Consider the following 12747-nt stretch of genomic DNA (forward strand, 5'->3'; position numbering starts at 1 on the left):
ACCTTCCACCGGTCATAATTCCACACCTGGAAGTCTGGGGCATTTTCAACAAGGAGAGTCTCTGCCAGTAACTTAGGGAGAGAGACTCTGTTCCAACACATCGGCAGACATGGGAGTGGAGCTTTGTTCCATGGCCAATAGAGTTCAACCTCCCAGGCAGAACATCTCACCTTCCACCGGTCATAATTCCACACCTGGAAGTCTGGGGCATTTTCAACAAGGAGAGTCTCTGCCAGTAACTTAGGGAGAGAGACTCTGTTTCAACACATCGGCAGACATGGGAGTGGAGCTTTGTTCCATGGTCAATAGAGATGAACCTCCCAGGCAAAACATCTCACCTTCCACCTGTCATAATTCCACACCTGGAAATCTGGGGCATTTTCAACAAGGAGAGTCTCTGCCAGTAACTTAGGGAGTGAGACTCTGTCCCAACACATCGGCAGACATGGAAGTGGAGCTTTGTTCCATGGCGAATAGAGTTGAACCTCCCAGGCAGAGCACCTCACCTTCCAGCAGTCAAAATTCCACACCTGGAAGTCTGTGGCACCTTCAACAAGGAGAGTCTCTGCCAGTAACTTAGGGAGAGAGACTCTTTTCCAACACATCGGCAGACATGGGATTGGTGCTTTGTTCCATGGCCAATAGAGTTGAACCTCCCAGGCAGAACATCTCACCTTCCACCGGTCATAATTCCACACCTGGAAGTCTGGGGCATTTTCAACAAGGAGAGTCTCTGCCAGTAACTTAGGGAGAGAGACTCTGTTCCAACACATCGGCAGACATGGAGCTTTGTTCCATGGCCAATAGAGTTGAACCTCCCAGGCAGAACATCTCACCTTCCACCGGTCATAATTCCACACCTGGAAGTCTGGGGCATTTTCAACAAGGAGAGTCTCTGCCAGTAACTTAGGGCGAGAGACTCTGTTCCAACACATCGGCAGACATGGAGCTTTGTTCCATGGCCAATAGAGTTGAACCTCCAAGGCAGAACATCTCACCTTCCACCGGTCATAATTCCACACCTGGAAGTCTGGGGCATTTTCAACAAGGAGAGTCTCTGCCAGTAACTTAGGGAGAGAGACTCTGTTCCAACACATCAGCAGACATGGAGCTTTGTTCCATGGCCAATAGAGTTGAACCTCCCAGGCAGAACATCTCACCTTCCACCGGTCATAATTCCACACCTGGAAGTCTGTGGCATTTTCAACAAGGAGAGTCTCTGCCAGTAACTTAGGGAGAGAGACTCTGTTCCAACACATCGGCAGACATGGGAGTGGAGCTTTGTTCCATGGCCAATAGAGTTGAACCTCCCAGGCAGAACATCTCACCTTCCACCGGTCATAATTCCACACCTGGAAGTCTGGAGCATTTTCAACAAGGAGAGTCTCTGCCAGTAACTTAGGTAGAGAGACTCTGTTCCAACACATCGGCAGACATGGGAGTGGAGCTTTGTTCCATGGCCATTAGAGTTGAACCTCCCAGGCAGAATATCTCACCTTCCACCGGTCATAATTCCACACCTGGAAATCTGGGGCACCTTCAACAAGGAGAGTCTCTGCCAGTAACTTAGGGAGAGAGACTCTGTTCCAACACATCGGCAGACATGGGAGTGGAGCTTTGTTCCATGGCCAATAGAGTTCAACCTCCCAGGCAGAACATCTCACCTTCCACCGGTCATAATTCCACACCTGGAAGTCTGGGGCATTTTCAACAAGGAGAGTCTCTGCCAGTAACTTAGGGAGAGAGACTCTGTTCCAACACATCGGCAGACATGGGAGTGGAGCTTTGTTCCATGGCCAATAGAGTTGAACCTCCAAGGCAGAAGATCTCACCTTCCACCAGTCATAACTCCACACCTGGAAGTCTGGGGCATTTTCAATAAGGAGAGTTTCTGCCAGTAACTTAGGGAGAGAGACTCTGTTCCAACACATTGGCAGACATGGGAATGGAGCTTTGTTCCATGGCCAATAGAATTGAACCTCCCAGGCAGAACATCTCACCTTCCACCGGTCATAATTCCACACCTGGAAGTCTGGGGCATTTTCAACAAGGAGAGTCTCTGCCAGTAACTTAGGGAGAGAGACTCTGTTCCAACACATCGGCAGACATGGGAGTGGAGCTTTGTTCCATGGCCAATAGAGTTCAACCTCCCAGGCAGAACATCTCACCTTCCACCGGTCATAATTCCACACCTGGAAGTCTGGGGCATTTTCAACAAGGAGAGTCTCTGCCAGTAACTTAGGGAGAGAGACTCTGTTTCAACACATCGGCAGACATGGGAGTGGAGCTTTGTTCCATGGTCAATAGAGATGAACCTCCCAGGCAAAACATCTCACCTTCCACCTGTCATAATTCCACACCTGGAAATCTGGGGCATTTTCAACAAGGAGAGTCTCTGCCAGTAACTTAGGGAGAGAGACTCTGTCCCAACACATCGGCAGACATGGAAGTGGAGCTTTGTTCCATGGCGAATAGAGTTGAACCTCCCAGGCAGAGCACCTCACCTTCCAGCAGTCAAAATTCCACACCTGGAAGTCTGTGGCACCTTCAACAAGGAGAGTCTCTGCCAGTAACTTAGGGAGAGAGACTCTGTTCCAACACATCGGCAGACATGGGATTGGTGCTTTGTTCCATGGCCAATAGAGTTGAACCTCCCAGGCAGAACATCTCACCTTCCACCGGTCATAATTCCACACCTGGAAGTCTGGGGCATTTTCAACAAGGAGAGTCTCTGCCAGTAACTTAGGGAGAGAGACTCTGTTCCAACACATCGGCAGACATGGAGCTTTGTTCCAGGGCCAATAGAGTTGAACCTCCCAGGCAGAACATCTCACCTTCCACCGGTCATAATTCCACACCTGGAAGTCTGGGGCATTTTCAACAAGGAGAGTCTCTGCCAGTAACTTAGGGCGAGAGACTCTGTTCCAACACATCGGCAGACATGGAGCTTTGTTCCATGGCCAATAGAATTGAACCTCCCAGGCAGAACATCTCACCTTCCACCGGTCATAATTCCACACCTGGAAGTCTGGGGCATTTTCAACAAGGAGAGTCTCTGCCAGTAACTTAGGGAGAGAGACTCTGTTCCAACACATCGGCAGACATGGAGCTTTGTTCCATGGCCAATAGAGTTGAACCTCCCAGGCAGAACATCTTACCTTCCACTTTTCATAATTCCACACCTGGAAGTCTGGGGCATTTTCAACAAGGAGAGTCTCTGCCAGTAACTTAGAGAGAGGGAGACTCTGTTCCAACACATCGGCAGACATGGGAGTGGAGCTTTGTTCCATGGCCAATAGAGTTGAACCTCCCAGGCAAAACATCTCACCTTCCAACGGTCAAATTCCACACCTGGGAGTCTGGGGCATTTTCAACAAGGAGAGTCTCTGCCAGTAACTTAGGGAGAGAGACTCTGTTCCAACACATCGGCAGACATGGGAGTGGAGCTTTGTTCCATGGCCAATAGAGTTGAACCTCCCAGGCAGAACATCTCACCTTCCACCGGTCATAATTCCACACCTGGAAGTCTGGGGCACCTTCAACAAGGAGAGTCTCTGCCAGTAACTTAGGGAGAGAGACTCTGTTCCAACACATCGGCAGACATGGAAGTGGAGCTTTGTTCCATGGCCAATAGAGTTGAACCTCCCAGGCAGAACATCTCACCTTCCACCCGTCATAATTCCACACCTGGAAGTCTGGGGCACCTTCAACAAGGAGAGTCTCTGCCAGTAACTTAGGGAGAGAGACTCTGTTCCAACAAATCAGCAGACATGGGAGTGGAGCTTTGTTCCATGGCCAATAGAGTTGAACCTCCCAGGCAGAACATCTCACCTTCCACCAGTCATAATTCCACACCTGGAATTCTGGGGCATTTTCAACAAGGAGAGTCTCTGCCAGTAACTTAGGGAGAGAGACTCTGTTCCAACACACCGGCAGACATGGGAGTGGAGCTTTGTTCCATGGCCAATAGAGTTGAACCTCCCAGGCAGAACATCTCACCTTCCACAAGTCATAACTCCACACCTGGAAGTCTGGGGCACCTCCAACAGGGAGAATCTCTGCCAGTAACTGAGGGAGAGAGACTCTGTTCCAACACATCGGGAGACATGGGAGTGGAGCTTTGTTCCATGGTGAATAGAGTTGAACCTCCCAGGCAGAACATATCACCTTCCACTGGTCATAATTCCACACCTGGAAGTCTGGGGCACCTTCAACAAGGAGAGTCTCTGCTAGTAACTGAGGGAGAGAGACTCTGTTCCAACACATCGGCAGACATTGGAGTGGAGCTTTGTTCCATGGTGAATAGAGTTGAACCTCCTAGGCAGAACATATCACCTTCCACTGGTCATATTTCGCCACGCCTGAGCCGCGTACTGGAGTACGGGCAGCACTTCGTTAGGCAGGACGAGCGTCTTCCCCTCCAAGGAGAGATGTCTGAGGCTCCACAGGGTGACTCTGGTGTTGACTTTGGCCAAGCGTTCTTGCCAGGTCTTCAGGGCTGCGCCTTCCTTCCCGAACTAGACTCCCAGAACCTTCATGAAGTCCTGCTGAATGGTGAAGGGGAAGGGGGCAGAAGAAGCGAGCTGCCAGTCTCCGAAAAGCATGGCCTCCGACTTCTTGACTTTTGCCCCCGAAGCCTATCCGAACTCCTTGCAGGTCTTGACGAGCGCCGTCACCGAGCTCCGGTCGGAGCAGAAGACCATCACGTCGTCGCGTCCGGGTCCCGGTGCGGTGAACCCTCGGAACCCTTCGTTCTGCCAGATAGACTCTGCAAACAGCTCTATAACGCAACAAAAAGAAGGGGTGAAAGAGGGCAGCCTTACCTGATCCTCAAAAGCACAGGGAAGGTGTCAGTCTTCCAGCCGTTCACCAACACCGAGCTGTGGATATCAAAGTACATTAGGTCAACGTACGAGCAGAATGTCTTACCCAACCCGAACCTACGCAGAGCCTGGCTCATGAAGCCGTGAGAGACACGGTAGAAGGCCTTCTCCTGGTCCAGGCTGTCCAGAACGTAACAGCTTCTGACGTAGTGCAGGTTGTCTGCAATCTAGCACACTGGCATATAATCCTCAACTATGCCATGAAAACACTACACTAGCACACTGCTCGCTCAATTGACCTAACTAAACGCACATTCATTTCAATTACGAAGTGTAAAAACGGAAAATGGTGCGGGGTGGAAGGGGAGGGGGTGGGGGTAACACTTGCCCGAAGCTTTATTGAAAGACAGACACAGAAGGGGGAAAAATAAGGAAGGGAACCTAGCAAAAGTCCACTTCCTGGTTTGGGTCATTTGCATAATGTATGCGTGACCCAGAATCCCCTGTAAAAGTCCAAATCAAGTGAAAAGTGAGTGTTTTCTGGCGTTTGCCAGATAAACAAAGATTTTTTGCAAAGAATGTGGGCACTAAAATAGAAACTGTCTCAGATTGTTACCAAGAATTTGTAAACAATTTGTTAACAAAAACCAATTTAATTCAATTTGCTTGTCTCGATATAATATTCAATTACAATAGTTGAAGACCAATATTTAAGACATTTAAAAACACATTCATGCATAGAAAAATGTCGATTATATATAGACAAAAGACACGATTATACATAGACAGAGAAGTAACACATGAAATCCTTTTTTAAGGTACTTTCATAAAATTCCCAAAATGGAAAGAAAAAAGTTTACAGATATTTGAGAAATGAAATCTATATTTGTTGATTAACATATATGTGTTAAGGTTTACGACCAAGGGGTAAGTATTCCAGGAGGTTTGTGTTTTCAGGTCATAGGGCCCTATGCCTGTAATACACGTTTTTATATAATAAAAAAATGAAAAATAAAATGAAAAATTATAAATAAAAATAAAAAATAGACAATAAAATTTGTTTCTTTGAGCAGCTTTCAATCTTTTAAGACAATTTTAGCCTTCATGTGATACCTTTATGGTTTGTAATTTGCGACTGTTTGTTATATTATTTGGCACTCACGGTTAGTTGATGTTCAGCTGGGCTGATGTTAGTGTTTCTTAGCGGGACCGTGTTGCCTTTTTCTGCGGGTTCTGATCACCAGCTATGTCTATTTCGCCGCTTTGTCGTCCCAGGGGACGTTATGTAGAGTGTCTCTGGGCTGTGCAAGCTGGATGCGTTCTTTGTTCTGTAGTGGCGTTCAGACGCCGCTGATGACGCCTTTAACCGGCTTGTGGATCGTGGGTTTTCGCCTCCCGCAGCCCAAACTAGCTGATCTTGATGTCACGTGTTATCAGCTTTTGTAGTACACACGGCGTTGAAGCTCTGGAGCAAGGTTATGTTGTACTTTCAAATAAATAGTCCACCAATGTGAATCATAGATGTTGTAAGGTATGAAGCTGCTCAATTCTTATGACATATGCTAGATGTGTTTCGAAGCGTGAAGCTTCTTCAGTAGCTTAAAAAAATGTGTATACCTCCTTCTGTTCACTCACTTTTATACCCCTTGTTGGTTGTTTGTTAATGCCCGTCCTGGATTCCTTCCCCTTGTCACCTTGTAAACCTGGTGTGGATTTTTCAAAAAGTTCTTTTTGAGATCGGTATATGAAGATTACCTACATATAATCAATAAATGTAGTTTCACAGTAGAACAATACAATTATATATGTATGTTGGTTGGGGGACAGTAGGAGACCCCCACGAGTGCTGGAAAATAGCCTGACTATCGTGGAGAGTGTTCCGCTGTGCCCCATCCATTACAAAAAGCCCAAAATTTCCAACTCTGCATTTAACCCCTTAGGCGCGTTCACACGTTGCGTTTTGACCTGCGTTTTCATTGCGTTTGAAATGCATATACAACAGCTGAGGAGAGGTGATTTGCCTAATTACATCACTGTTAACGTTTCCATTTACAAAACGCATCGTAAACGCGATGTTAACACATGTGTTAACAAAGCGTTAACACATGCGTTTTGTTAACGCATGCGTTAACATTGCATTTACAAATGTAAACGGTAATGTAATTAAGCAAATTACCTCACATCAGCTGTTGTATATGCGTTTCAAACGCAATGAAAACGCAACCACAACGCAACGTGTGAACGCGCCCTTAGGTATCAGCGTGTCAAACTCATATATAAACCTAGATTCTGCTTTGGACATTTTTGCGATATAATCTCCACCTCGCCAGTCTTTTGCAATAGACTGGAGTGCACAAAATTGTAGCTCAGAAAAATCCATATTGTGACTTATTTTTAAATGTTTTGATAAAGAATGTGTTTCCAAGCCTTTCTTAATATTTCTTATGTGTACTGAAATCCTTTCTTTCAAGGGTCTGATTGTTCTACCAATATATTGTTTATTGCATGTGCAAGTTATAATGTATATCACTCCTGTGCTGTTGCAAGTGAGCAGCTCATTTATTATATGCATGTGATTATTGTTTGATGATTTGACTTGGGAAGTTCTTTTTTTGAATGAAGTTTTTTTGCAACAAGTGCATTCTCCGCATCTGTAAAAACCTTTCAGACTGAGCCAGGTCTCAGGTGTAGAGATGGGCGAATCGATTCTAATGATTCTAACTTCGGTTAGAATTTCAGGAAAAATTTGATTCGCCACGAAGCTGAAGTTTATGCTGATTTGCGGGAACGAAGTTGTTTTTTTTCCCCTCATGTTTCTGCAAAATGGGTGCGAGAACAACGTGTTACATGGGGCAGAGAACTCTGGGAAGGAGAAAGGAACACCCCCGATGACATCTGCAGACCTGTAAGCCAATCAGGTCACACAGCCCTATAAAACCAGCCATTTTCTATCTCAGCACTTCACACTTCATGTTGTAGCGTCCAGCTGCTGCTATTGTACTGTGCGATTCTTGCTGCAATCCCTCGCTGTTCTCTAAGGGGGTTCTATATACCCCAAATAGCAGTTCTATTTAGTGACAAAATTAAATAGGAAGACATCTGTTTGACTTTCATGCATCTGCAGTAGCGATTGGTGGACTAATCCCTTGTTGTTCTTTAAGGGGGATCTGTATACCCCAAATAGCAGTTCTATTTAGTAACAAAATCGAATAGGAAGAAATCTGTTTGACATTCATGCATCTGCAGTAGTGAGCTGTCAGTTGTGGGGCTTCAGTAAAACGCACATTGTAATACTTTTTGGGGACTCTACTTTACAGCCAGATTTACGTGTGAAATCCACGTAGTTTATACAGTGATTTGCGCTGAAATTACACTGTCAGTTGTGGGGTATCTGTATAACGGACATTGTAATACCTTTTGGGGGCTCTAGTTTACAGCCAGATTAATTGTCAAATCCACGTAGTTTATACAGTGATTTTTGCTGAAATTACACTGTCAATTGTGGGGCTTCAGTAAAACGCACATTGTAATACCTTTTGGGGGCTTTACTTTACAGCCAGACTTACATGTGAAATCCACGTAGTTTATACAGTGATTTGCGCAGAAATTGTCAGTTGTGGGGTGTCACGGACGAGGACGCCGCCGCCTCGTCACGTGACGTGGGGTGCAACTGTACGGGTTAATTTAGCCTACTCAAACTTGCGCTCACCTTTCACTCAGGACACAAATTGAGCCTAAATCACACCTCATACAGCTCCAGCACCAGAACCAGACCCGCTGCCACCACTTATTGCATTTATACTGGGACCAATAAGTATCCCACTCTACATCAATTCTTGCTCTCAAGCAGTCACCTTGTCACACTCAGCACTCCAGCAGTCACAAAGCTAAGCACACTGCACAAGGCTATGAGTTCGCAGAGCATACAGGGACCAAAATTAAAGTGAAAAGCTTTAATTACAAAAAGTTGATCAGTGCATAAAAAGATATTAAAAACAAAAGAATTACAAAATAAAATGACACACAACACGGCAAAACAGTTATAAAATAAAAAGGGAGAAAAATAACAGAAACTTACAACTTATAGTAAATCCTGATCCCTGGAGGTGGGAGAAATAAGGTACACACTCAGCTTGTCAAGCAGCCCCCAAAATGTGAACACCAATTCCTGGATTCCATATTGTTTTATATCTTTACAGTTTGGTTCAGATTTCAGAACCTCCCATTCATTAGTTAGTCCAGAGGGTCATTCACAATTGGGCAAAGTGTTAATGAGGGGGGAGAGTCCAGGAATATTTAAACAGTTCTTTGTTTCCAAATTCCTAGATGCAGGGGTGGGGGTAGGTGCAGGGGAGAGGTGACCAAATGGCTTTTGAGGTCACCAGAGAACATTCTGCAGGTCAGAGTTTATCAGGTTGTAAGGATGTCCAGGATGTTGTAAATGAGGCCTGGACGCTTCAATGGATGCCATATATTTCTACAAAGTTTGTAATTGCCCAATAGTTCAACAAATCTTACACATTCAAGAATAGTATTTCCTTGACACCTCCCCCTTTCAAGATTGGGCAAATTTGAAATGACCCACGCCATTTTAAATTTTCCCAAGCCAATTACCAATAATACATAGCAGAAGTTCAGTACCATAAAAATCATTGCCATAAGATGTGATTACCTGTGCACATCAACCACCTGGTCCTTTGTCCTGTGTATAAGGCCAAGTAATATCTCCCCTGGTCACTTGTACACTGCTGTGCTGGGACCCCCTGCTGACTTTATGGCTTTGTGCTGCAGAAACACTAAGTTCTGTGTCCCCTCTCCCAAGTGTGAAACGTTTAACCCTCTCCCTGCTGGATGAAATACCAATGGAGTTAGTTGTGGGACTACTGTACCCAATTACATTGTGTTTTGATTTTCCAGCTGTACAGCTATTAGAGTCCCTCTCTTTATCATTTATACTACAGGGCTTAGGTTGGACCACTGACTGAACGCTCTCCTGAGAGTCCCTATGCCCCTGCTCCCCTTTCTGATCGCTCCCCAAAACTGCACTGGCAACACTCATCACTGGGAACCCGACCTCACTGTGGACCCCAGTCTCCTCTATCAGCACTGGTTCCAGTGTACACGCTGTCTGTGGCTCATAGACACACTGCATCTCCCCAGTCTGAGTAGAGGCATCTTTGTGGCTCATGCTCTGAGCCTTACTCATCTTGACACCTATTGTCTGCTCTAGGACCTCTCCTTGAGTAATGGCCTCCACCAGATCCACACTCAGGACCTTAGAGCTTTGAGGTGCAGATTCAGAGACTCCATCTTGGCAGCCTCTCACACCCTTCACCATATCTGCTGACTGCAGGGTTATCTCTGGGGGTCCGTTCACCACCCCCTCCCCCGTAGCTTCCTCATACTGGGACACCTCTGGTTCTGGAGCAGGCATAGCCTTGCTCTTGCTATCCTGTCCTCCTTCCCAGACCAGTCCCCTTGGGCTTCTGCCCATTTTCTCATATGATTGTTGTACATCAGGCACATACACAGTTGTCATTTTTCCCAAATCATTTCCCAACAATACATCCACAGGCAATTCTTGTGACACTCCCACTTGTCTGATACCTCTACCAGAACCCCAGTCCATAAAAACCTTGGCAACGGGCACTCCTGGATGGCATCCAGTTATCCCCTTCACAGGCAAAGTCTTTTCTGGAATGATGTCCTCAGGGTTTATAATCTCAGGGCGAACTAAAGAATAACTTGCCCCTGAGTCTCTTAATCCCTGGGTGACTCTATCACCCACTATCACAGTCTGCATATGGGGCTGTAACTTGTCCATATCACCAGAAAGCAGCATGACTACTGGTACTGTAGAGTAGACAGTCGCCCCTCTCTCTGGGCACGCAGACCTCAGATGACCCACTTTGTTACAATTAAAACATTTGCGCATATCCCCCTGATTTATAGACTCCCTCAGTGTAATGTTCTCACCCACTTTGGAGACAGAAGGTTGTGATGTTGTCCTGGCTTGTTTCTCCTTCCAGCTGGTGGACCTTTGGGGGGATGTTTCCCTCTTGGCTTCAGGCATCCGGTTGGCGGTGTAGGAGTCTGCAATCTGCGCAGCTTCATCCGCAGTTTTAGGCTCCCTGTCACAAACAAACTGTCGTACATCCACAGGACAAATGTGCAGAAACTGATCTTTTATCATGAGATCCTCCAGGTCCTCACGGCTGTTGACAGAAAGTCCTCGGGTCCACTGTAGAAAGGTAGTCCGTAAGTTGCCTACTGTATCAGCGTAGCTGTCAGTTGGTCCTCGCTTTACGCTCCGGAACTTCTTGCGGTACACCTCTGGAGTTAAGTTGTACTTTTTAATCAAAGCAGTTTTTATAGCATCATAGTCCTCATCAAGCTCATGAGGAAGGTCAGCAAATACTTCCAGGGCTTTGCCTCTTAACCCTGGGCTTAAATACTGTGCCCACTGCTCACGGGGCAGATGGTATTGTCTGCAGGTCTTCTCAAAAGATCGCAGAAAAATGTCCAAGTCCCCATCCTTGTCCAGTACTGGAAAACGTTCTTGACGAGGTCTTTTGGGGTTTACATCTTGGGATTGGGGTTGCACAGAATTGATACCCCTTTCAATACGCGCCATTTCCAGCCTGAATTCTCTATCAGCCTGGCGCTCTGCGGCTGCTCTCTCCTCTCTCTCTGCTGCTGCTCTCTCCTTCTCTCGCTCTGCTCTCTCCTCTCGCGCTGCGGCCGCCTGATTAAACTGAAGGATAAGCTGCAGGCGCAGGCTAGGATCACATTCACCTAGCTGCTGTAGGGCCATTTGTAGAGACACATCCATGCCTACCTGAGGGCTCCTGCTATGGGTAGCCTCAGGAGAAACTCTTCCAGGATTAATGTCCATATCTTGGCTCCCTTGACCCGTGCCAGATCCTTGCTCGGCATCTTGCTCCATCAAAGCGCAAACCAGCAGCTCTTTGGACTTGTCAGCCGGGTCGATACCTCTCTGCTCACAGAGGTGGACTAGAGCCTCCTTGCTCTGTCTCTTGTAGATGGTTGCCATCACTGAGTGCAACCTTTGCCAAATAAAAGATAGAAAAGAAAAACGGGGAAGGGGAACTGTTTGCACGTGTGTCTTAGAACAGCACTGATTTGGTCCGTGTAAAACTAGGGTACTCCTCGCAAGGATTCCACTAGTCCTTAAGTGCAGGGGTTAGTTACTTAATCCCAACACTTAATGCTCTGACAAAAATGAATTTATCCCACCGCTGCCACCAATTTGTCACGGACGAAGACGCCGCTGCCTCGTCACGTGACGTGGGGTGCAACTGTACGGGTTAATTTAGCCTACTCAAACTTGCGCTCACCTTTCACTCAGGACACAAATTGAGCCTAAATCACACCTCATACAGCTCCAGCACCAGAACCAGACCCGCTGCCACCACTTATTGCATTTATACTGGGACCAATAAGTATCCCACTCTACATCAATTCTTGCTCTCAAGCAGTCACCTTGTCACACTCAGCACTCCAGCAGTCACAAAGCTAAGCACACTTCACAAGGCTATGAGTTCGCAGAGCATACAGGGACCAAAATTAAAGTGAAAAGCTTTAATTACAAAAAGTTGATCAGTGCATAAAAAGATATTAAAAACAAAAGAATTACAAAATAAAATGACACACAACACGGCAAAACAGTTATAAAATAAAAAGGGAGAAAAATAACAGAAACTTACAACTTATAGTAAATCCTGATCCCTGGAGGTGGGAGAAATAAGGTACACACTCAGCTTGTCAAGCAGCCCCCAAAATGTGAACACCAATTCCTGGATTCCATATTGTTTTATATCTTTACAGTTTGGTTCAGATTTCAGAACCTCCCATTCATTAGTTAGTCCAGAGGGTCATTCACAATTGGGCAAAGTGTTAATGA

At 46.2% G+C, this 12747-nt stretch overlaps 1 protein-coding gene across 1 annotated transcript; it reads right to left on the reverse strand.

Moving 5' to 3' along the window:
* Nucleotides 1-4395: 4395 nt before the first annotated feature.
* On the reverse strand, nt 4396-12320 carry LOC140076450 (uncharacterized). The gene is made up of 4 exons (XM_072122978.1): nt 10150-12320; nt 6459-6578; nt 4824-5050; nt 4396-4780 (listed from the first exon to the last, which is right to left on the reverse strand). The coding sequence occupies exons 1-4, from the start codon at nt 11875-11877 to the stop codon at nt 4396-4398; spliced, it is 2460 nt and encodes an 819-aa protein (XP_071979079.1). The 5' UTR covers nt 11878-12320.
* Nucleotides 12321-12747: the final 427 nt, after the last annotated feature.

The sequence above is a fragment of the Engystomops pustulosus genome, chromosome 9 (assembly GCF_040894005.1).
Source record: "Engystomops pustulosus chromosome 9, aEngPut4.maternal, whole genome shotgun sequence".
NCBI lineage: Eukaryota > Metazoa > Chordata > Amphibia > Anura > Leptodactylidae > Engystomops > Engystomops pustulosus.